This window comes from Seriola aureovittata, chromosome 2, assembly GCF_021018895.1.
Source record: "Seriola aureovittata isolate HTS-2021-v1 ecotype China chromosome 2, ASM2101889v1, whole genome shotgun sequence".
Taxonomy (NCBI): Eukaryota; Metazoa; Chordata; class Actinopteri; order Carangiformes; family Carangidae; genus Seriola; species Seriola aureovittata.
In genome coordinates this window covers 7371063-7396349 of record NC_079365.1, presented here as the reverse complement: position 1 = coordinate 7396349, position 25287 = coordinate 7371063, and the positions used below count along the sequence as shown (strand labels likewise).

At 42.3% G+C, this 25287-nt stretch overlaps 1 protein-coding gene across 4 annotated transcripts in view; it reads left to right on the top strand.

Moving 5' to 3' along the window:
- Positions 1-25287, top strand: part of ndrg3a (ndrg family member 3a) — a 33811-nt gene extending 8524 nt beyond the window's left edge. The window contains exons 1-17 of one of the 4 annotated variants that reach the window (XM_056399930.1): positions 1333-1352; positions 4741-4824; positions 7801-7833; positions 17557-17662; positions 17824-17944; positions 18226-18288; positions 18386-18446; positions 19476-19562; positions 20720-20776; positions 21204-21307; positions 21603-21668; positions 21763-21814; positions 21936-21983; positions 22078-22113; positions 22222-22273; positions 23529-23567; positions 24085-25287. In XM_056399930.1, the coding sequence (XP_056255905.1) occupies positions 4768-4824; positions 7801-7833; positions 17557-17662; positions 17824-17944; positions 18226-18288; positions 18386-18446; positions 19476-19562; positions 20720-20776; positions 21204-21307; positions 21603-21668; positions 21763-21814; positions 21936-21983; positions 22078-22113; positions 22222-22273; positions 23529-23567; positions 24085-24257 (1155 nt within the window). In that variant the 5' untranslated portion in view covers positions 1333-1352; positions 4741-4767 and the 3' untranslated portion in view covers positions 24258-25287. Of the gene's footprint in view, positions 1-1332; positions 1353-4740; positions 4825-7800; positions 7834-13236; positions 13635-17556; positions 17663-17823; positions 17945-18225; positions 18289-18385; positions 18447-19475; positions 19563-20719; positions 20777-21203; positions 21308-21602; positions 21669-21762; positions 21815-21935; positions 21984-22077; positions 22114-22221; positions 22274-23528; positions 23568-24084 lie in introns of those variants that run through there. The other 3 variants (XM_056399921.1, XM_056399938.1, XM_056399945.1) reach the window with 3 other exon arrangements.

The following is a 25287-nucleotide window of genomic DNA, read 5'->3' as shown; positions in this document are numbered from 1 at the left end:
CCTATGTAGAGCTGTCACCACCCCATGCAGTGGCTGGGCAGCTACAGTCATAATGATGTGTTGATGTGGCTGTGATGTGGAGGAGGAATAAAGGATGACTAATGCTTTTTCTTTGTGTGATACTGTAGTCAAGTGATTGTTTTGTCTCGTCTGGATCACTACCACAGCATTTTTCATAATTCATGGTCAAATTCCTTCATACAGGGTTTGTATAAAAATATATTTTTTATTCTACTGTCAAGTAAGATACTCCTTCAAAACTGAAACTGTTTGCACATCTAGAGAACCAAAACATTAAACAAAATGTCTGCAATTTCAAGCAAGAAACGCTTTGGCAGGCGACTAAAAAAACATCCTTCAAGTAGAGTTTGATCAACATCAAGGGACCGTATGAGGTTAAAGTAAATATAATAAATAAACCATGATGTTTTTGAATTAATACATTCGCAATCTGTGTGTTGTGGGGTAAAACGCTCAACGACTCATATTTACAGCAACTGCTCTTCTTACTCTGACTGTAAGAAGTTTTGATCTTGTTGATTCGTTTATCAGGCTACACCTATCCAGGTTGACATTTCCCATAAAGTCTGTTCAAATCAGAGCCAATGTACTAGAGGTGACCGACTGAAGAAGTCTGGATTCTTCTATATCAAAGTCAGGCATCATTTTGCCACATTTTGTACAATTTTTTTTGTGTTTTGCACGGCAGATTAAGTTGAACAGCAGGCTGTCACACAACCCTCCACCCTCACCATGTTTGCTGGACACATCCCCCCACTGCAGAGGGTGACAATGTGTGAACGGTAAAAGATTCCAGCTTTACATCACCATGGCAATATGCCTGTTGGCTGAGTCAGGGTCTCCATAGGGACACAGAGGCAGGTTAATACGAGGTCATCATGGTGACATTCACCTCGGTCAACCTGAGACCAGAGAGGTCAAAGTCAAAGCATGAGTTCAGAGTTGTGATGCGAATGATGATGATGACAGCAGTTGACTCTGTAGTCACGGTTGCCATGGCAATAAAGAGGAAAGAAGACTAATTGAACAGGCTAAAGGGAGGGTCACCATCACAGCTGGGCTCTCAGTCGTCCATCATGCAGCCTGACTAGACTTCCTGACGACCCAAGGTGAGCTGGAAATGGATAGACAAAAAGAGAGTGTGAGAGAGAGAGAAGAAGGAGGAGGAGAAAGATGTGGGAGGGAGGGAGGAAAAGTAGGAGGAGGAGCAGGGGATGTGTTCATCGATCACTCAGCACCGTCTGCTGACATGGCAGCTACAGGACTCCTTTTTGTTGGCAGAGATACCATATATCTACAGTAGGTGTTTTGGCACACGCCTCTGTATGAAGGTAAAGGCATGTCCTCTCTTCTTACAGCAGTACATATAGGATGATGTTTGTGAGGTTGGCAGCAGTGCTTGCCAACAGGAGAGAAGGAGCGATGTAAATAAGTTATCCATTTATTACACTGACAGATTTCAACATGCCTTTGCAATTCTTTCAATGAAGACACTGGGTCAGAATTGAAAACCTTCTGGTCTCCTGGAGGCAGCGCTGACGCTAGACTGTAATGAAGGCTGACCTTTGCTGCACGGAAGGGGCCACATGGTTTTCCTCTGACACGATTTGTTTCTGCTGTCATTTGTTCACCTAGCACAGCCCCCTGGTCCCTCGCTGCGTGGCATAATATTTAGTGCTGAGACGAGGCTCTGTTGGAAGCTGCACACTGTGTAGAAAAATGGACTTGAAGAACAGATGAAGGAAGTCATGTGTGAGAGTCGGCATGTAATTCACGTGTTTCTCAGTTTCAAGCAGAAGAGCTGAGTAAAACAGATTCTGGTGACAGGGAGACCATTTGTGAGAGCGATCCGTTACAACATACAGTCCTGCTGCCGACGCTGTAGGGACTCGTTCAACATCAGCTCTCTCAGTCCTTCCCCCATCCTCTTCCACATTAATGGTATGGTGTGAATATAGGACAAACCCCGCAAGCTGCACAGATTGCAAATGGAATTTCCCTCCTGTCATCTGGGACTACTTCTCCTGATTTTTCTATTGCAACTACACTAACCGTTGCTGTCATATCTAGACAGTTTGCATGGCTCATTTGAGTCCGTGTGATTGTTGGGTAAACGCTGCTGAAAGCACATGTTTAGAGCTTCAGTTCCTCTCATTTCTATCACTATCTATTCCCCTTGTCTCCTTGCCTCACATCTCTCCCTTGGGGCTAGCCCAGCTCAGAATAAACATCGGCAACCAGCTTTGTCTCTATGGCAACAGCTGCGCAGGCTGAAGAGTAATGCAGGCATGGAGTAGGTAGGAAAGGGTTGCGATGGTGGTGGATGCTGCTAAATGTGGTGTTGCTAGTGTTTTCTCAGGTGATTTGATGCACAGTTTAGGGTTGTGAGATCTGCCTCAGATAGAAACGGAAGAATGAAGCACAGGATGATGGTGGGGAAGTGATGGTTGCTAGTTGCCCGGGTTACCCAGTATAAGGGGGTCAGTGGGGTTGGGCTCTGAAAGCCGCCCAGTCAATCTGTCAGTTGGTTTAAGCCCACCCTGACCCCGTCTCCCTTAACACCTCGATTACCGGGCTAGCCGGCTACAATTAAAGCGGCCTTTGCCTCCATCCCACTTTCTGTGACAGTCTGAGGAAGTGTTGGATTGATCCGGCCAATACGCTCAATCCGCTCAAGCATGCAGAGTATTTGTTTTTCTTTTTTCCTTGTTCACTTGTCTAAATATTATTTAGTTCCACCCTTGAGCCGGATTTGTCAGCAGGGATTTTTCTGGGCATGTTTTCACTCCCCATGCTGATGGCTGAGTATTTCCAACACTCAATTTTTCTACTTTTTTTCCCCCCCTGCTTTATGTAATTTGAGGATTGGGCTCAGTTGCATCCATCTGCTTCCCTGGTTGTTTCCAAGCAAGGTGCTGTCTGTTGCCAGAGCAGGATGACCTCTGACCTTATTCATGCGTCAACAGGCAGCTGTCTGTTCAGACCTCTGTCAGGCAATCAGAGGATGAAACTGCTGGTAACACAGACCTAACGTGATGTCATCATTGCTGGTACCTCCCGTTGTTGGTTGGCTGCAAGACTCATCACTATCCAACCCTGAATGTTATCTGATACCAGTAGCTCAAGGTCGTTCAAGGGGATTGGCTCTGTCTCAGGAAGTGATTGTAGCTGCTTTTCCAATTGGCTAGTACTCTAACCAATTTCATATGCCCTTGTTGCTTTCTTGTGTTAGCATCATATGCATCTGTTCGATAAACGCAGTCCTCAAAGGCTGTTTGCGGTGCGGTGGAGGCTGATTTGGCTTTGTCTTCCAGTTGTAAGCAGTGACCTAGAAGAGGCGGAGGCTCCATCTGTTGTTATGTGCAACATGAGCCACTCTGCTGGGTACAGCCAGGTAATTTAATACCACTTCCTGTCCTCACCTTGTGCAAACAGGCAAGGCTGAAGAGGTACCATTTCAAGGAAAGTGGGGGAGGGGAGGGGGCATTTTTGTGTCAGTGTTCTTGTTCAGTAATTATGTGCATGGACAAACGGCTGGCTTCAAGGGGAAAACAAATGAGGTGGGCTTTAGAGCTTCTTGTTAAACCTGGCCTGATCCATCTTTGTGTGTGTGCATGTTTGCACACCACCTGTGTGAACTGAAAGTGTGACCTTTCCTTGAGAATTGATAGAGAAAATGCCCTCTATCCCCCTCCTTGTACAGTGTTATCACATTGTGCCAGTATGGAATCAGGAAGGGAAGGTTCCCTAGAGAGAAAGAACATTACATTGTCAGCGCTGGACTTGTGACCACTTACTTCAACCGCATACTGATTGATCAGTATCAGATGTGTAGGTTGTGTTGCCATAAACTGCACCTGGTGCTGAGATGGTGCTGAGACGATTATTACTGTAATTGTGAACTGAATCCCTGTGGGCTTTGAACTGCTGGACAAAACAAGGAACTTGAATTTATCACCTTGGGTTTGGGGATGTTGTGATGGGCATATTTTTTTCCTGACATTTTATGGATTTAACAATTAGTATTTAACAATGATGAAAAACATAATTAGTGGGAGCAAATAGAACCACCATTAAATATAAGTCAGATATCAATCCAGACACCCTCTGTCAGTTCTGAAGAATTTTAGTCATTCATTTTCAGACATGCATAAAAAGACAGACCTTACAATGACATCTTCCTCACCATGAATGAGCTTGTTCATTTGTGCCAAGAGTGAACAAAAAGACTGGGGGCTGTTTTATGTAATGCTCTTACTTAGAGTACGACCGATTTATTTATTTTATTGGCCGATATTGGCCTATCACAGATATATCGGTATCGGCGCATATATTCTCCGATATACGCTGATATGAATACTTTTATTAAGAAGCAATAATGCGGTGGAAATGCTCTGGTCAAGTCGGGTTATATAGGCAGCATTTTATGTATATTTGATCCTTTGTTTTCATTGAAGTTAAATGTTTATTTATTGCACATTATTTGTTCTTATGTTTTTTTATTTATAGTTATTATTTTTTTACACTTATTTCATGTAATTCTCAGTGAAGTTTACCCTTACAGTGCACTGATGTCATTTTGGACAATAAAGTTTATTGTTAAGCTGTAAAATATCCTGCTTTCATTACATATCTTTTTCACTACTCTTACCAATATGCACAATTGCTTGCCTGACTGCAGAAGTGATTATAATGTTTTTCTCTCCATTTTTCGGACAGAGTGGTTTACAGTGACCAGAGAGGAAGATGGATGAGCTGCAGGATGTACAGCTGACTGAGATCAAGCCACTGCTGACCAATAAGGTGAGTTAGTGACAAGTTGCTACAGGGAACAGGCACACAACTGTGCGCCTGAACACATCGTTATAACCACACACACAAAGTGAACAGACTGTGTATTGTGTGCTCTAAAAGTGAATGAGCACCCCATATGGTCCTCCCAAGCAAATACATACGCTAATACACTAGACATGCACACTCTGCAGTCCTGTTCATCAAAGTGAATTATTCATATCTTCTTGACGAGAGGGAAAAGAAAAGAAGGGAGAAAACGAGAGAGCAAGTCGAACGGCAAAAGAGAGAATGTAGACGGAATGAGGCAAGAGAGAAGAAGAAAAGGGTGGTGTATAACGTAAGACAGTCAAGCAAGAACGAAGAGAGATCAAAGGAGAAGCTGGAAAAAACTGAACTCTTAATTTTTGAGAGCATGAAAGATTCTAGCGAGTGAGCGACAGCAAAAACAGATGTATGGAAGAGAAAAAAACACCCAATGGTAGATCAAAGCTCCTCACATCCTCTCCTGGCCTTCTCTTATATTTCTCCTTGTCGGGCTGTGTGCCAGTTAAGATAGATGTCTTGTGTGAGGTGACAGGGTGGGGAATATATATCATAAAACCTATCTGAATGAAGAAGACTGGCACTGACCTCTCACTCCACCTAGTGGCCAGCTCATTAAAAAGAGAAACCAGGAGTCTTGAAAGCAGACGAAGATGATGACATGATAACAATGATGAAAGAGGATTCTCATTTTCCTCTGTTGAAATGATGAAAACAAGTTCTGATTACCATTCAGATAATGCATCTATGAATGATTACACTAACGATGCAGCAAGGTAGGAGGGAGAAGTGTGGACTGTCTGCAGCAGGAAAGTACCCATAATAATGGTAAAGACCAGCTTAACAAGTATAATCTCCAAAGGTTAAAATTGTATGTAATTATATGGCTTTAGAACATTCATATAAGCAGCTGTAAACTCGCAGCTTAGTGCAACAGTTGGCATGACAACAGATACGACAGATGAGCACATTTGCATCGCACCATCTCTCGCATAAAAACTGTCATCGCCCCTCAGCATGTGGGGCAGCTGACTGTGATGAAGGAGCTTTGTAAACAGTCCAGAAACTGGTTTCATTATTAAACCAGGGGCTAATGTTGTCATGGAAATGATTGTGCTGACATTTTGGGGTTCATTTATTGTAAATCCAAAGCAAGGATATTTTGTTTCTTCCTGTACCTTCATCATATCTGTACAATACTGAGCACCTCAAATGCATTACAGAAACAGAAGAAGAGAAGACTTTGGCTGGAAACATGTTCCTGTTGCACAGCTATTTCAGTAGGAAGGAGAAAGAGGAAGCGTTATAGCTACCTCCCATAGTGCTGGGGAAGCTTCTCTGAAAGCATAACTACCTCACACTGAGAGAAGTTGAACTACAGCAAAGCTACTCTAGGGAGAAATCTAGTTTGGTAAACTAAAGCTACTCAGAAGAAATAGTTCAAACTACTTTGTAAAAAAATTATCCAATTGACAATGTACATGTGATACAAAATTATAATAAAATGAAATACAAAGAAGTCACATGTCAGCAAAAAATGCCACTCCATTGAGTTTACTGAAAAAAGTTCTTATATGTTCAAAGGTCATACATAGACAATTGCTGAAGTATGGCCATGGTGATTCTTCTTCAGGCTGAGATTCAGGAGGTTTACCCGTGATGATGTTGAGCAATGCACTACACAGTGGTCAAGTGTGTGTTGTGGACTGCCTGACGAATGCATTGCCTGTGCATGCCTTCACACTGGTCAGGATGAAAAGGAAAGAAACAATGGTATAATAACAAGAAAATTATTCTTTTCCTTTTATGGTCCAAACTTTTTTGTAGTTTCACTAGTTAACTACACAAAAATGGCAAAAAAAAAAAAAAATGAACTACTTAAATCACTATGCACATTTAAATGCAATTGAATTACCAGCAAGCAACTGCAAAATGCAGTTAAACTACTAGTTTAATTATATGTAGGTCACAACTCCCCAACACTGCTTTGCACCCTAGGGTCTAGAGGCAGCTATGATGCCAGACCTACTGGACTGGCTGACGACTGAATCCCACAAGAACCTTCTCTGTTGTCTGATGCCCACTTTCACTTCTCTGCCCATCTACCCTGTTTCCAGCTGACCGACTAAATACAAAACACCAACTGAGACAATGCTATGCAAAAATACTTTGAAGTACTACCATGAATCATGTTCAGTGCAGCAAAGTATTTCATTTTTATACTATTGAAAACTGATCTAATTCAACATACTGATAACATAATGATTTAAGATGCATAGAAGAAAAGGGGTTTTGCAGTCATACCCACTTGTGGTCAGTGTTGTCACAGTTATGTGTGCTAACTTTAAAATCAGTTGGGCCAATTTATCTATAAACAAATAATGAAGTGCTAGCCACAGTAAGTCACACCCATCCATGTCATGCAGAAACTATTGCAGATACTCATAGTATTACACCAATGTGTGTATCTATATATGTATATTTATAAGTATACATATCTACTTAGATATACATATCTAAGTATACATATCTATGTATACATACATATATATATATATATATATATATATATATATATATATATAGTTTATAATTTAATCCATTTAGTAGTCAATTCCTACACACATGAATCGTGCCTGGGTGGGAACTTTTTAGCGTGGACAACAGGAAGTTGCCTTGACACGGATTTGCACATTTATTTATTTCTCTTTATATTTATTTTCTTATTCTTTTAAAGATTTATTCTTTTTTTATGGAACTTCTATTCATCGTCTTGTAAAAAATGTGAGACACCAGCACATTAATTCTATTACTATACACGTAAATGAACCTCCAGTGTGAAACAAAAGTAAATTAAGTAATGTTTGTGGCTTTACATAGAGAAAATGACATCTATGAGCCTGTGGTATATTTATTAACTTTCCTCTTTTACTTTGTTTGCAGAATGCTCGCAACTTTCAAGACTTCGACTGCCAGGTGAGTGCTGCTTTCTGCTCCTCCCTAAAGCACTGTTGTGCCATGTTTAGAGGGTAGTGGTTTTGCTAGTTGAAGGAGGTTGGGGCACTGGGGCATGGCCCCATTCTCTGCCCCCTTATTCTGGGCCCATTTGCTTCCTTGCCCTACATCTGAACATTGTCTCTCACCAGCACCATGAACTTCTACCACACAACACAAGCTGGTAGAAAGTGGAATTTTTTAATGGATAAATCAGTGAAAGTCATCCACCACACTGCCCATTACATTTTCAAGGTGACACTGTTTGAATGTTTTCATTATACACAGTTTTTTCCTAGCTTGTTATCTTAGATTGTCTTTTGTTCACACTGACTGTGAGCAAAACAGAAAAGCAATATATCAGCACCAAAACAGGCCCCTTCCTGATTAACCTTCTGTTACTGTTGCTAATGTTCCTGTTAATGTGCATCTGTGACTATTGAGGGAAGGGCAAAATCATCACTTATAACTTTGAATACTGTTTCGGCTCATTCCATTGTACAGGTGAGTGACAAAGCCCAAGGACACTACCTGAGTCTGTACACATAATATTGCATATTGAAGGGTACGTTGCGTAGGGTAGGTTCTTGGCAGGTTGTTTTGTTATGCACCATTGAGGGACGAACCAATAACTTAAGGAATTGTAGAGTTTTTTTTAGGTTGGATGGATGCATACTGTGTCTGTGTGAAATTACTGCTTGTTTACTGGGAATCATTTGTACTAATATGAAAAGCCAATGCATTCACATCAGCAGCCTGTTTGGTGGAGTTAGGACAGTGTGGGACATAGCCACTAAAAGAGATTTAGAGGTTAGCTTATTGGGACTCATTTCTAAAAACAAAGGCTTTGGGAGTGACAGCTGGATCATCCTTGCTAATGACCCAGAAAATTGTTAAATCATTAATGTTAGGACGGACACCCTGATGATCCAGCAGCTTGAATGTATGTAAAGACTGACATATTTGACTATTTCACAACACAAATTTGTCTGGGAACACTTATTTCATGTCATCCTGCTCTCTCTCACTTGTTACTGTCTACTGTCAAATCATAAGATGAAGGCAAAATCTTATGGGACTAACTGGAAGTTGACAATGTGCAATTACACATATGATGAGGACTTAAAGGGCATTATACTTTTCCAACCACTCTGGTCAAAGTAGATACAGCACTGCCTCCAGAGATTTTTAGTAGGACTTTTAGACTCTTACCCTGTGGCTTAATGGTCACCAAGGGTTACTTTTTGTAGAGTTCTACATTTTATGCCACAAAACAATGAAACAAAGAATTTTTGATAGGTGTAGCGATGGTTCTCTTGTGTCTGTTGTGTGATGGAAATAGGTGATCTTAATAGAGTCCAGTATCTTTTAAGAGTTGTCTCAGGTAATATCTTCCACAATAGGATTGTAGTGTTAACAGAGACTGTGTGTGCCTTTTCACTGTAAGCATTTCAGCTACAGTCAAGTCTTTTTATGTGATAGAATAATTAACACTGAGGAAACAGAGGTATTGGCCTTGAGTATGCAGTGTTCCAGATTCCTTTCTTTGCATGGGGAATAAGACTGCGCGTTCTCTGCCTCTGTGCTGCGCTGCTTGCAAGGAGTTTCTTACATGAGAAGGAGGGTCCTCCCACAGGCAAGCAAGCTCTCTGCTGTGTTTCATGAGCATCATGACGACGAAGGGTTAAACCTTTCATCCCTCTCTCACTTTCTGCAGTCACGTCTGCTTCCAGCATCCCACCAGAGCTAAATATAGCTGCTGCAGGCAGGGGAGGAGAATATGCATGTTAGCTGATGCAGGCATGCTACATGCTCCCCAGCATCCATTCCAGTCTGCATTGCCACTAATACATTCATAAAACGCTGCACTCACCCACCTGCACCCAGCTACTCTCAGTGTGATACATTTTTTTACACTCATCCTCTTGTGATACAGTCCAGGTCCTGCAGTTGTTCTTTAAACAAAGAATTGTATCAGAATTAGTCTCAGTGGCATTGAGGCAGACTTAAGTGTATTTGACCTTATTTCCATGGCAGCCATTTTGACCTCACAGTCACATTCAACACCATGTCACAGTAGCAAAAGCACAGGTGTATAAATAATGAAATTAATGAGGACTGAATTCTATTTAGCTGCTTCAGTTTCAGGGTGCTGGTATTGTACATGCTGCCTCATTGTCACACTGTCATTGGCTACTGAGACACTCGAACAGAACAGAGTCGTTAATGTTATTAGTAACACCTGTGCCTTTGCTAGTGAAAATGTCTGCTATGAAAAAAGCATATTGTCAAATTAGCAAGCAGTCTTGGGAACAGCTACAACTTGTACATGAATTTAAAGAGCATCAGTCAGGTAGAATTGTGTTTCTGAATGTATACTTTTGGGTTTATATAGGTAAAAATGTAAGAGAATTTGTGTAATCTTCTGTTTTACAAAACATAATAGCAGCAATTATGACAAAAGGAGTGTTGGCAGCTTACTAGCTATTTAGCAGTTAGGTATAGGCTTTCAGCTACATTCTGGTAGCCAGCTTTAGTCAGCCAAAGATATTAACTTCATCAAATATGAATTTGTGTTCTTCCAGATTTTGGTAAATGGTAAATGTGTGTGTACTTGTGTACCTTTATGTGTATATGTAGGAGACACAGTGTAGAGACACAGTGTACAGAACTCAGATGTGATGTTAACCTCTTAATGTCTGTTGCTGAAATAAGGTTTTTTATTTCATTGCACCTGACTTCCACTGCCACATGGCTAGTACAGTAGGAGCCTACATGCAGTACAAGGCATTAGCAGCACACTTCACATGAACACAGTCTGTGGGAGGGTTCGTCAGCGCTGCACCATCTCACTGAGCAGCCGCTGTGACTTTCCAGCAGCTGTAGGACAAATCCAGCTGCCTTATCCTGCTAACTTCTCTGCTGCTAAAGCTCCTACCACAGGCGGTCCACAGGTACTGCAACAGTCATGTCAAAACCCTGAGCCCCTGCACGAGGAGGGTGGTGAGGTGGGGTCATAGAAAAGAACCTAAAGGGTGTGGTGCTGCAGTCCTGTGTCTTCTATGATGTCCTGCTTACGCCACTGAAAGGTAAAGGAGGGAGGAGGGAGTGAGTCAGCTTCCACCACCCGTGGGACCTGCTGTGTTTTAAAGTGCATACTTAAGAACACCAAGTTACTTCATGGACATGGAAATGGCTGACTGTACATTTTAAAAATAGAACATATTGAGGTTGATGGAGTTTACTGTAGAGAGCAAAAGGCTGAGATGGTTACCATGGAATCGTTTTGTTTGATTTTATTGGCTCAGAATGTTTTGAAAGCTTGTATGCCAATATTAGTTTATTTCTTTTTTAACAGTTGTTTTTATAGCATCATCTCATATTAGGTTTCACATTTCAGGGTTATGTTCACTTTTCATCCATTTCTCTTGCTGACCTTGTGCCACAGCAACACAATGACTAGAAGAGAATGTCTACTTTCTTGTACAGACAATGGCTGCCAAGTCATGCCTATTTTTTAAAATCCTCACTGTCTCAGGAAGCTCAGCAGAGGGCGCCATAAGCCTGTTCATTTTGTGGCTGGAGGGCTGTGCCTTTGTGATGTCTTTTTGGTCTGCTGTTGAATGTCTGCTCTGAATATCCTAGAGTTAGGCTGAAGCATTGCAGAAAAACAGTAAATTTGTTAGCTGTAGCACAGTCACCATCTCAGAAGAGGGTAAAATTGATAATGTTATATGGTGGACCATGTCATCTCATGTTGTAGACAGCATAATAGATTTTCTTTCTGAATCTAATCTTTTTCTTGTGCATTTTTGCTTTTGTACATATGTGTAAATCAAACCTTAGATGCTGCTGTTGAGCTCAGATGAACTATGCAGAGCAGCGTCACTGTGAGCCTGTGTGACTCCTCAGACCGCAGAGTCCCACTGAGACACTCGATGACTCAGTGTACGACACAAAGAGCCACCTGCTCTATCGAGGAAAGGGTGTAGTCGGTCACACAAATTGTTTCCATGAGCTGATGTGACTGAATGCATGTACACGTTAATCTGGAAAAAATATGTTTACACATTACAGTTTACGCACGATTAATCACATTCTTATCACGATCTAGCCTAAATGTCATAACAGATTGTAATCACATTTTTGCAAACCTTATACTGTGAAGAAAGTGTCTGTGGAAACACAACATTGGACATACTACTCTATTGTAGCATCATATTATACAAAAACTACCAAATGTACATTTAAATATTTGTATTACTGTATTTGTTTACTATGTACTATGAGTGTTTAGTCCTTTAAATGTGCATGTACTACTTATGTGTCAGTGGCACCCTCAGCTGGATAGGACAGCAAAAATGTAAAGGAGAAAAAGCAGTTTTTCAACCAAACATGCTGCTGCATTGAGTAACCAATGAAGCACCCCCTTGTCTTGGTCATGCCACCCACTCTGTGCTGTTTGCATGTGTGCCATTGGCTGTGCATAACAGCCTGTCTCAGACAAAGGCGTGATGTCCTGCACTGCTAGCTGTTGTGCATATGACACAGGAGAGATATATATATATATATAAGACATATGAGAAAATGACAGATCAATAAACTATAGGGATCAAATGACTCAGTGGGAGGTTTAGAAGAAATAGATCCTTTCGTACAGGTATAGTATAGTATAGTATAGTATAGTATAGTATAGTATAGTATAGTATAGTATAGGTGGTGTGGGGTTGCATTTTCTGGTAAGCCTGAAATATAATGAGGTTTACCTATATATATGCCAATACTGAAATAAACACCTGGGTATTACAGGAGGATTTACAGGATAAACAAGTGTTGCAGTATGATCCAACATTTGCAGCAAAGCTATTGTTGGTGTGTGACACACTGCTGCATTTTATGCTAGTGCTTCTGAGAGACTCACTCTTGCACCTGGAAGTTATTAACTGTTGCTGATTATGGCCATTCACATTGAAATGTTTCTTATTCGGGAGCTGAGGTCATTTGGAGTCTTCTCTCTCTGCAAGGTGAAGCTAAAGTGAATCTGGAGACAGTTGTTGAATCTCAGTGAGGAGCAGCCATTTTGCTGATGCAGAATTCAGGGGTGAGCTGTCAAAGTCAGCCTCCTCTCCTCGCCTCTCCTCTCCTCTCCACTTTATCAGTATCACAGCGTGACGTCAGCAACCTACCCATTTTCCTGGACTGCCTCTGCATCCTTTGCACCCCATCACCCCTCTTTCACACACCCATCCCTCTCTTCCTCCCACTCTCCCCCTCCTCCTCTCTGTTCTCCTCTAAGCCCCACCCTCTCCCTCTACCCACCTGACCCGCCGCAATCCAATTAGACGCACCGATGGCTGGATGTACAGACGCACTGTGACTACCAAGCACAAACTGCAGTCTCACTCTCCTCCCCCTCTGTCTCTTTTCCTGCTCTCTTTCCCACCTCTTGTCTCTGTCTCTCTCTCGTTGTCTCTGCATTTTACCCAACCCCCCTCGTCTGCTTTCATTCAGATTATTTACCCATCTCCTCCTTGCTTCCTCTGCTGTGTCTTTCTCCTCCCTCTCTTCTTCTCTTCCTTGCCGCTGCTGCTCTAGCCGCCTCACCCTACATCCCTCCCTTCCAACTAGCGCTCCCTCCCTCCTCCTACTCCTCCTCCTTCTGGAGATCTTCAAAGCTGCCCAGCACACACTTGCACATAGCATAACACACTCCTCTCCTGCGTGGGAAAAACATGTCAGCTATTCTGGACCTGGACCAGATTGCATGCTCTGGGAATGGAGTGGTGAGTGACAAATGCATCTTGCCTGCCTTGACACACCTGGCTGGGTCCTTGCAGCAGGGGGTTTTGGTTCAGATTAGGAGAGGGGTTGTCGTGTGGTTTCCCCAAAGACAGGGTGACAGCAGCTGGCTCCAGGAAAGGGAAAGCTGGTGGGGGTCTTTCCTGGCTTGCTTGTCACCACCTTCGGCAGACAGCTGAGACTTTGGGCTTTTCTCTCTGAGCAGCTGACGGTATTGGTTGAACATTTGTTCTTTGTGTATGTGTGTGTGTATGTGTGTTTAGGTCTACAGGTCACACAGTGCCCATGTGTGCTCTCAGCACAGGCTAAACATGCCCAGGGCGCAGTGGTGCATTTTAATGTGATGATATGAAAGATGCATGTGTGTAGCGCTCAAGTGTCTCTGAATCTTCAAATGCCACAACAGGAGGATGTGTACGTGCTTCTGTGTGTGGGTGTCCATCAACAGGGTCGCTGGTATTTGTGTGTTTCAGCTCGCATGTTTCAAATGTGTTTCTTTCTGTGTATCCATAACTACAGGGTAGTAGATTGTCCAAATTGCCAGCATTGTGTTCTTTATTCTGTTATCACTGAAAACAGGCGGGGAGGTCACTCACCCCCCCACACACTGTAGCAACAACACACACCAAAACCACTGTTGTGGCTCCTTCCCTCCCCTGCAGAGACCTTGAGTTTGTAGTTTCAGCCCACTGCTTCAATGACACGCGCCTGCTGTGTGTGTGCTGCAGGTTGGGATGGGAATGCTGCGTTTGTGTCAAAAAGGCGGTAGGATGGCTTGCACCAGGGATGATCCCACTGGAGCACATACATAGAAGATATGGATATGTGTGTGCGTGTGCGCGAGCGCCAAAGTCATTTGCAGGCTGCTTGGTGTTTCTGCCCCGTAATGCTGCTCTCAAAGGTGATTGATGCTGTTCCAGGCAGGGCGGTGGAAAACAGGGAGGAGGGGCAGGAAGGATTGATAAGTGAGGGATTGCGGGAAGAGGAACAGCATGACATACTGCTCTCCTTTTGTCACCTCACCCCACCTCCTTCACTCGCCTTCATTCTGGGACCAAAACCCTAGACCTTACCTCGCGGTTGGCCCTAGGGAAGCTCCTGAAGCCCCTCTGCTCAAAGCATGAACCCCTACTCAGTATTCCCGTCTCACCTACAACACACCAAACATCCACATACACTTTTTGTCCAGCAGCTCGTCACCATGAGTGTATGAAAGGGGAAAAAGGTTGCTGTCATTGCAGTGCTCTCCTTTTTCCCCTCTAGCTGTCTAGGCTAGCAGCCCCACCCTATGTCTGTTTTCCTCTGATGCCTCTGTGTATACATATATACCCATATGTGTGTGTGTGTCTGAAAGAAAATGATGAGAGGCAGAGCTCTTAGATCAATACAGCTTCTACACCACGCCAAGAGCTAAATGGATAGATAAAAGGCTCTCTCCTTCACTCCCTTTCCACAGACCTTTTTTCCATGGTTCTTCACCCATGTTTGTGCCAGGACATGCCTGGAAGGACATGATAAATTAAAGCGATGCACCCCTTCTGTTTTAAGGCACACCCTTTTGTTAGTCATACAAGACTCCCCCTGTCTTTTCTCTCTTTCCTCCTGTCTGTGTCACTCTGTCCCTGCTTTCACGCTCTATTTCATCCCATCTACTTCTACTTCTTTTTTTCTATCCATCTCATCTTCATTCTCTGTTTCCCCACTATGTTCCCATCACAATTTCATTTCCTATTAGTGGTTGGGTGTACTCGCCTTCCTTTTCTGGCGCATGTACAGCACACATGACTGAAGGCAGACATTTGAACAAGTGTGTTTGTCTTGTTTCTCAGAGCGGAGACACTGAGTGTCCTTGACTCTGTCCTTGCCTAAAAATGAAAATTCTGCAGCACCACAGTCATGGAGAGTTTCCTCTCCGTCTACAACAGCTTGTTCTGCCCCCCTACTATGGCCGAGGTTTGCAGAATCATTTCATTATCTGTGAAAAGGCCTTCAATGAACACAAGGCTTCCTTCCAGGACAGTTTCTTCAGGGTTTATTCCATCTCAGGAACAGAGGTTACATTGAGTACCTGTAGACTGTAGCACACTATTGATAGCAGGCAGAGGGAATTGCTTTGTGTTTGTTCATAGTTTTCATGTTTGGTGCGACAGGCTAATCTCTGTATTAACGCCCACTCAAACAAAGATGTCTTATTTCATTGCTGTCAGGATGAGCACTTTCCCTCTTGCGTTACTGTGTCCATTACAGATTGCAGACACAAATTACTGCAGCTTTGTCCTTGAGAATTAACCTTCATCCCCTCTGAAGAGATTGTGACACATATCCATCAGCCGAATGCCTGCAGTGGGAATCCAAGGAGGGAAATGGTGTACAGTTGGAGACACACTCCCTCTGTGTCTGTCGGCCATAACCTGCGTCTCTCATCCACCCAGGCTCACTCTCTTTATTATTGATGACCAGTGGGCCTTGAGACCAGACGAGCTTTGGGCCCCGCCCGTTACTCCCTCCCCTCTCTGTGCAGTACACACATACACACACACACACACACACACACACACACACACACGTAACTACGTCACAGACAGTGTTGTGTGTTGCACCAAGTCATGCTGACGTTGGGAAGTGTATGTATGATACCAAGTGACGCTGAGGACAGTCTGGAAACCGGCTTTTTCACTTCCTGTATATTGTATCACTTTCCTTCTACAATCTTTCCCATAAGCACTAATGACAGCATGTTTTTGCTGTGTCATGTTTTCACTAATTTCCGCCTTTATATTTAAAGAAAATTGTCATCTGAAATTCCCTTTAAGCCGTCTGATGTGTTTCTCTTGCTGAGGCACAGAGAAGCACTAACGTAGGGCGTCCTTGTGCTTGATAGAGAAAGGAATTCAAAAGAAAGCAGTGAGAGATTGAAGCTGTTGTTAGCTCCTTGAATTTTAATGGGTCTCTCCGCAAAGACATTCAACAAATCAAATGACACTGGCATTTTTTGCAAAGTCATAGTTGTCAAAGTGCTGTGAGTTTCAGACTATTGGATAAAAACTATTTTCCCCAAATGAAAAGACTGTTTTCCAGAAAGCCGATTCAGTGCTTTGTTTGTCCAAGGGCACAGGGGATGTGTGGTGGAGACGAGAGGCGCATGCTCTGCATCCTCAATCTGAGACATAATCCCCAAATGTAGTGTTGGTCACTGAGTGTTTACTTTCGGGAATATGTATCTCCTGTGTCTGATTTCTGTTCCCTTCTGTGTTCAAGCTTTGTTGTAGCCTTGATGCAGATTTAACTTTTTCACTTGGTGAAAATATTTACAAGATTATGCTGGTCTTGGGAATGACATGGATAAACTCTTACTTTGTGCTTGACTGAGATAATGTTCATTTAAAGAGAAAAAGCCCATTTTCCACTTTTATTATCAAAAAATCTTATCAATAAAACAACACTAAAATTAATGTATCCTGCTAATGAGTCTGTAGAGCCACAGCCTGATGTACTGTAGCTTAGGCCATAGAACCAATAGAGCACTATTGAAATGATTGAAAACACTTGAAAGATTGGTGCATTGTGTAACATTCATCCATTACATTGAACATGGACAATGTAGTTAGTTCTGCAACTGCATTTTTGTTAATAGTGATTATCTGTGTGTCATACAGACATTCCTGTGCATGTAGGAGGATCCCTGTTTACACTGCTGTGCTGGTTTGACAGCGAAATGTAAATGTAAATGTAATAGTATGGCTCTTTTATGTGTTTTTTGGATGTGAGGATCTGAGCTGAAAGCTACATCAGGCTTTAGCTACAAAGACAGATCATCTTCTCAGCAAGCCTTTCCTCTTTACGCACAACAGGTACTGATCCTTCAGTTAATATAGTTCAACTGTTTGCTTTTCTCTGTGACTGCAGGAGCATGACATTGAGACTCCCCATGGCGTTCTCCATGTGACAATGAGAGGCGTCCCCAAGGGCAACAGACCTGTCATCCTCACCTATCACGACATCGGCCTCAACCGTGAGTCAGCCAAATATAGACAAATCAATACACAATGTCTTTGGGTGCGGTTAAATGGTTGCGTTTCACCCTATACACCTAAGAGCCACATTCAGGTCATTGACAGTTTGAACACCTAAACTCTCACATTTTGAGTTTGTCCTCTATTTGCACCTTTCCAGACAAGTCGTGCTTCAATACCCTGTTCAACTATGAGGACATGCAGGAGATCACGCAGCACTTTGCAGTGGTTCATGTGGACGCACCCGGGCAGCAGGAAGGTGCACCTCCCTTCCCCAGCGGGTGGGTGTCAGGCTGGTTGTGCATGCGCTGATAAATGGGAATATATTTATTTCAGTCCTGGTAGAAGAGCAGCAATCAATTCATTCTTTTTTAAGAAATTAAAGTGCACTGCTGGTTCATTTGTTAATGGAAGCACTTTAATTGTATAACCTATTAGTGAAAATCCTGTTTGATTAGTGTGTCAGTATTTAAATTTATGACCAATCAGATTTTTGATTAATTCAAACTTGCCCCTATATGTGCTACTTGCACAGACTCATATGTATTTCATCTGTCTCCAGTTATCGCTACCCGACCATGGACGAATTGGCTGAAATGCTGCCCTCTGTGATGACTCAGCTCAAGTGAGTGGGCCCCCCCTTGTGATACCTGATCAATGATAATGTACATAAAATGACTATATCATCTCCAGTCCCACGGTAACTGGTGGTTTCTCTGCAGGGTCAACAGCGTGATCGGCATTGGCGTTGGAGCTGGGGCGTACATCCTCACCCGCTTTGCAGTGAGTCAACATCAGGACCAGAGCATCTGTACTATTCTTACTCTCCATCCCAGTCTTTTTTGTCCTCCTCTCTGTCTCGCCTGGAATAATTGAGGGTTTTCAGGCCACACAGCTTGTTACACTGAACATCATCACATCAAACCCACACAGGGCATCAGGTTGCTCTACAGTCTGCTGCATATGCTGCCATTCCCCAGATGATGAATCACCTTGGTGATTCTCTCCTTTTCAGTTGCTTTCATCTTGTTTCCACACTCAACGCAGTGGAGCTAAAAATAAGCACAATCTATGTACAACAGTGCACAAGGAGCTAGAAATGACAGAGGAGCAAGGGAGCACTGAAAGATGAATAATGAAAAGAGGGGATAGTTGTTTAGGGGTAAAAATAAAAAAGGGGGGGGTTGTTGGGAGTAGGAATCGTAGCACTGGGCTTTCTGTGGAGAGTCTGCTCTTGTTCAGAATACATAAAGCAAAATTGATGCTGAAATGCATTTGCTTTAACTGGCTTGGAACAAAATGTGTTTACCCATGATAGATTTATAGCAGCTGTTGCTGCATTGCATTTGCATCATGTTGAAAGCAGCATCCGCAGTATTCCCTCGGCAGATCTTAGATATCCCCAGACATCCTCGTTCTGTCTTCAGGCAATTCCAGAGCCGCACCCCTTCATTTAGATGCCAAGGATTCCACCTTCATTGTTTCATGTCCTCGTTTAAACAGACATGTTTCACTTTTTTTATCATGTTAGAAACATTGCAGTGTTTTTATCCTCTACCTGCACAACATGAAAAACTGAAAAACTTTTGATTGTGAAGATGTAGCTATGTCTGTGCACGATTCCTTTATTTCACTGTACCAATGAATTCTCAGACTAAACCACCCTTTAAATGTACATGAGAGTGAAAACTTACCTGAAAACTGTAAGCACACCACAGCACACAAAATACAAGATACCACCAAAAAAATCATACTGTCAAGTCCCATAAGTCCCTTGCCGTTAACACTTGACATTTGTTCTTCCCCTCCCAGCTGAACAACCCGACTCTGGTGGAGGGACTGGTTCTGATTAACGTCGACCCATGTGCCGAAGGCTGGATTGACTGGGCAGCTTCAAAGGTCTGTATTACCACTGCAGTATGAACCTAGAAAGTCCTAAGTATGCTCTGAAACACAGAGCTATTACTTAAATACTTGATCCGCCATTTCAGTTCAGTTTGCAGCCTTTTGTTAGGTTGTTATTAATGAATGCATGTTGTAGTTTAACCACCACACTGTATGCTCTCCACCTTAATACAATTTTGTAAAATGTTATTTATGCCCAGAATTCTCTTATAATCTACTCTATCTGAAGCTAGAAGTCAGATTACTAGTTTTAAAATCATGAATTCTGACACCAAGCCAGACAATATGATATTATATAGATATTACAAGAGAAGATAAAAATAGAAAAAAAGATAAACATAAAACTAGATTTTTTTTTTACCGTAGTTTTGGACTTGATGGCATGGAAGACACAGGCAGGGCCTCTAATCCTGTGTTAATTTGATTATACCTGCTGTTTTTGGGTTGCGAGTTAATCAAAACTAAGCCTCAAATTTTACACAATAAACACGTCAGAGCAGCATGGAGTCTTTTAGAGTTCACTCATTTGGATTAGTTTCATTTTGAGTGGATTAATTGGCTTCAGGTCACAATGCCGTACTGTATTACTTTATTATAATACTGTGTACATTGTTGTGTGTAGTGTACAAGATTGTTCAGGGAGAACATTCTTTTCAGTGTTAATGTTACACACAGTCACAGAGCCAGGGGGAGCTTGATATAACTTTTGTCCTTATACATTTAAAAGAGCTTTCTAGTATCTGTTCTGCTGATATTACTTGGTTCAACCTAACAACGTTTAAGAAGGAAATTAAAGAGTAAAAAAACGTTCATTCATTTTTTTTGCTGTTGTGCGTTTATTGGAGGGAGATTGACAGAGAGATGTGAAATGCAACAACAAAGGTCCTAGCTGAAATTGAAGGGACTGAATTTATAATAGTGTGTGTCTTAAGCACTAGGTCACCAAGACATCCCATCCCTCACAATTTCTAAATCTGTTACATGGCTTCTCTGTGTATTTGCCTCCTTCAAAATTGATAATTATATCTGCCAGTACATACACTACATGTAAACATGGACATTGCCATATTTTGCCTTAAGATTCCAGAGTAATTTAAAAAAGTCCCCTCTTGTCTGTTTTAACTGGGTCTGTCTTTTCCTCTTGTGTGCAGCTGTCTGGATGGACCAGTAATCTGGTGGATATCGTCATGGCTCACCACTTCAGCACTGTGAGTTCCTCTTGCAGCGCAGTATTACTCACTCTGTGCTGTTTTTTTTTTCCCAGTGTTGACCTTTTTCATTGACTGCATTAAAAAGTAACTGAACCTCAGGAGGCTTGTCTTGATTTCCCTTGATACCTCACCTCACTCTTATACAGACATTTATAACTAATTATTCTATTTCTGTCCTCCTGGATACATAGACTGCTGGTTTATGACATGTAGATTACTGGCTCAGTTTGATAACTGACAGAGCTGAAGCTAAGCTTACTGCATATACAGACCCCTCTGTTTGTCTGAAAGACTAATGCTAATATAAACAGCTCCCTGTACATTCAGTACATGATACTTACATGCACGTTATATGCAGTCTAGCTCTTCTTAGCAGAACAAAGATTTCCTGTTTGGGTCAGATTAACTCTTTTCTGTTCACCAGGATGAGCTGACAGAGAACCATGAGCTGATCCAGACATATCGTCTGCATATCGCCCAAGATATCAACCAGGACAACCTGGCCCTCTTCTGTGGCTCCTACCAATAGTAAGATACAGTACATTATTATAAACTGTATATGAATGTTTTTAATAAACATTTATTGTGTTCTTGATAACATTTATGGGTGCAGTTGAGGCACGTACATGTTTCCTCCAGTATCAGAACTTGTTGTCAGCCAGACCTGAATACATAGAAAGAAGCAATGCATCACAAAATATAAAGAACAAGGGTATAATATAAAATCATAAGCTGCACTGAGAAGCAGGATTTCTGCAAATTCCCCTCACATTTTAGCCAGATCACATTCAGCTGTTAATCATAATTTGTCTCCCTGCACCAGCCGCCGGGACCTGGAAATCGAGAGGCCAGTCGTGGGTCTCAATGAGGACACAGTCAACACACTAACGTAGGTTTTGAGACCAGGATGGAACAAATACACATATTTCTCTGAGTGCATGGTGTGATTTAAGAATGATTAAATCTAATCTGTTTCTGTGCAGGTGCCCCGCGTTGCTGGTGGTTGGTGACACATCACCTGCTGTGGAGGCTGTGGTGAGTTACACACAAACATTTCAGATTTATGAGGCTTCACAAAGAATTTGTTACAGCACCAAAGCAGTTGCTGTTCTTTCTCTTTTTTGAGCTCAGTAGTAACCTCTCATTGATGTTTAAGGTGGAGTGCAATTCCAGGTTAAATCCGACCAAGACCACACTGCTAAAGGTGAAGGTTTTTATAATGACTTTTATACAATTAATGTCATTCATTTTGTGGTTGTACAAATGATTAATTAATGAGACTGATAATGCTCTTTCAGATGGCTGATTGTGGAGGCTTGCCCCAGGTTGTGCAGGTGGGTATTTACTTTTTTAGACACAGCTTCATGTCATCAAGGAGTTTTTCATCTAGCAGTTTTCTTGTCGAAATTATCCTCAAATTTTTATCCTTTATCTTTTCACAGCCAGGGAAACTTGCTGAGGCCTTCAAGTACTTTGTTCAGGGGATGGGCTACAGTAAGTAAACATGCTCACGTCATTCATTTCGTATGTTCAGAGAGTAAAAACTTCTTAATATATCTAAACATCTAAATATATCATGAAGCTGGTTCAAACTATATGTATCAAATGGTCAATGTCCAAAACTTGTTTACAGACTGATATCTCTCTGAGCTGACGTATTTGTGGTCAAGGTTTGTCTCATTGAATTTCCTGTTGACAAGTGCAGCGACAAGTGTTATTTAACTGAGAACTGTTTTCACCTCGGTCTTCTAAGAGCTGCTGCTGAACAGCCCTGCTGATGGGGTTTGGACTGTGGCCAACAGTGCATGAAAAGACACTGTTTTTGTCAGCCTGGTCACGGAGAGGCAGCCTGTGCAAAGGTTGATGCTAACACAATTTCCTCTCTGCTCTTTGCAGTGTGTGGCACCCACACCCCTCAGTAGGTGAGGTGTTTGTGCTTCTAGCATGACTGAAATGACAGCAGCACTCCAGATGCACTGAACAGCAATTTATTTCCTGTTCAGTTCAGAGTGGGCCTAAAAGAATACTCCGTTTTTTTGCCTGGTGTGCTTTTCTTTTCTATTCAGAACTGTTTAATGATGCAGAGACTCAAAGTGCATACTTAAACAGGCCTTTGGGTTTTTTACAGTCATTCATCTGCCAACAACAACAAACACATTTCTGTCAGACCATACTGACTTGCAGTGCACCACACAGACTCTGATCCATGGATGGATGAAGTCATGAATGTAGGTTTGCTTGCTCTGGCCACACAGATGATGCCTGTGTGTGTTTCTGTAATGCTATTTCTCGTTTGCTCACTCCTGTTCCCAAACCCTTCACCATGGGAGGCACTCTCGGTTGTAGCTAGTATGTCAGTGCTTCAGTGTTGCTTTAAAGGCCACCGAGCCCCCCCCCCCGTTGAGTAAATGCCACTGCAGGATTAGAACAGATTAAAAAGAGTGTGTTGCACAGAGAAAGTGTGGAAAATAAATCTCAACACCTCAGCATGTTTCTAAAAGCTGTTTTTCCCTCATTAACACGTTGCCACAGTGTGAAATGTGACGGGGGAACGGCCAAAGAGAACAAAACATAAAGCTGATTTTTTCTTACCTGTTGTTGCGAGCAGACAGTTCATTGTCCTCCACGATCGCCAAGCTGTGAGAGTGATCAGAAATAAACTGAGGTGGGATAAAGCAACATAAGAGCTACCTTCTCAACATTTCTCCCTTTCTCCCTCTTTCTTTCCTTCTTGAATCATTGCTTACAGTTCCCTACGTTCTCCTCAGTCACCTGAGCAACGAATCAGGTATCGGGTCCTTGAGCAACTGCCAGACTAGAAGGCTATGAACCCAATGGCCTCGTAACACGGTGGATGAATGTCAGTGTATGCAGAAATTCTCCAGAGAGCACTGTTTCATATTGGTATCTGGCAGCAGTTCAGTGCTTATACACAGGGAGATTGTTTTGCATACTTTGACACGTTCATCTTCCTGCAGGAGTTTAGTTCCTCCTGTTAGCATGGAATCTGTCCTCAGTGTCCTCTGTTCTTGCATGACCTGCTCGTGTTGCTTCCTGTCAGTTGAGTTGGATTGCAAATGCTGTATTCTGCTTTTATACTGCTTTCATTTTTTTCTACAGTGAACACACATGCAATAGTTTTTGTTTCACACATTCCTTTTATTTGATTAGCCTCCATATGTGAGACTTGTTTGCATGGTAAGCACCTTCGTTGTTGTTGTATCTGACTACCTAAGTGATCCCACACGGCTCTGAGTCTGCGTGCTGTGTGAGTGGAATATTAATGCATGTTTTCTCTGTTCCAGTGCCGTCAGCGGGAATGACTCGTCTGGCTCGCTCGCGCACCACCTCCTCTTCTAGCATCACCTCCATGGACAGCAGTCGCAGTCGCAACAACCTCAACAGCCTGCTGGAGGGCAGCGCCACTGGGGGGCTGGACAACCAGGCCAGACCCCAGACCATGGAGGTCTCCTGCTAAACCCCATCCCACCCCCTGCACCCTCCCATAGTAACTTATGTGCCCCCCCCCCCCCCCCCCCCCCTATCTTTCTGTCTCTCTCTATCCCTCTCTCATCCCACTCCTAAGCAATTCAAAGCCAGGAGGATCTGTAATGAATTATGTGATTAGAAAAGCGGATGTAATAAATATATTAACAGATGCATATTATTAAATATTATATTGAATACACCATCAAAGTCACATTCCTACAAGAAACCATAACTACATTCAGATGTGTTGTATATTCAAATGGTCAAACCGTATCTTTGACTCAGCTGTCCAACCTCACCCTCTTGTATTTATTTTTTTTTCACATTGTATTTGTTTATATGTCTTCACACACACTGTAGAAATCCTCCATGTGTTCAAAGGAACCTGTAGATTCTTTTTTTTTCATTTAATTGCACAGTACAACACTTTTACTATTTGAACTGGTCTTCTCTGTTGTCAAAATGTGGGCTATACTGATTGTGAGTCATTGTATATTTGTTTTTATTCTCAAACACTGCTGCAATACAAATTAGTCACAAATATATGTAGAGGGATCACTATACGTACAGTAGCTGCAGAAATAGGATGGCAGTCTATATTTAGAATGATCCCAGAAAAAGTGATGTGGAAGTTACATGGAAGAACCATTGCATACTGTAGCACTCTGTAAGTAAAACTAAATCAAAGCAGTGGTGAGAACTGCATTTAAACATGGAAGAACATTCAGTGTTAAGAACAAGTGTACCAGTGAGTCGACTGTCACTTCACATTCATTCATTAATTCATTAATCTTGGATTCTTTTTGTAACTGAACTCATCGTCTCCTTTTCTCTTTCTGCTTTGTGTTGATGTTTTTGTTCACTCGAACAGATTATTCAGTGATGTTTTAACAACCTTTAACAAGTGGGTTCTGATGTGAAAAGTGTGAGTCCCTTCACTGAGGGGCCCAGTGGTGCTTCTCACTGTCTGCTGATTCAACTCATTTATATTACTACTGAATAAAGCTACAACATGAGAA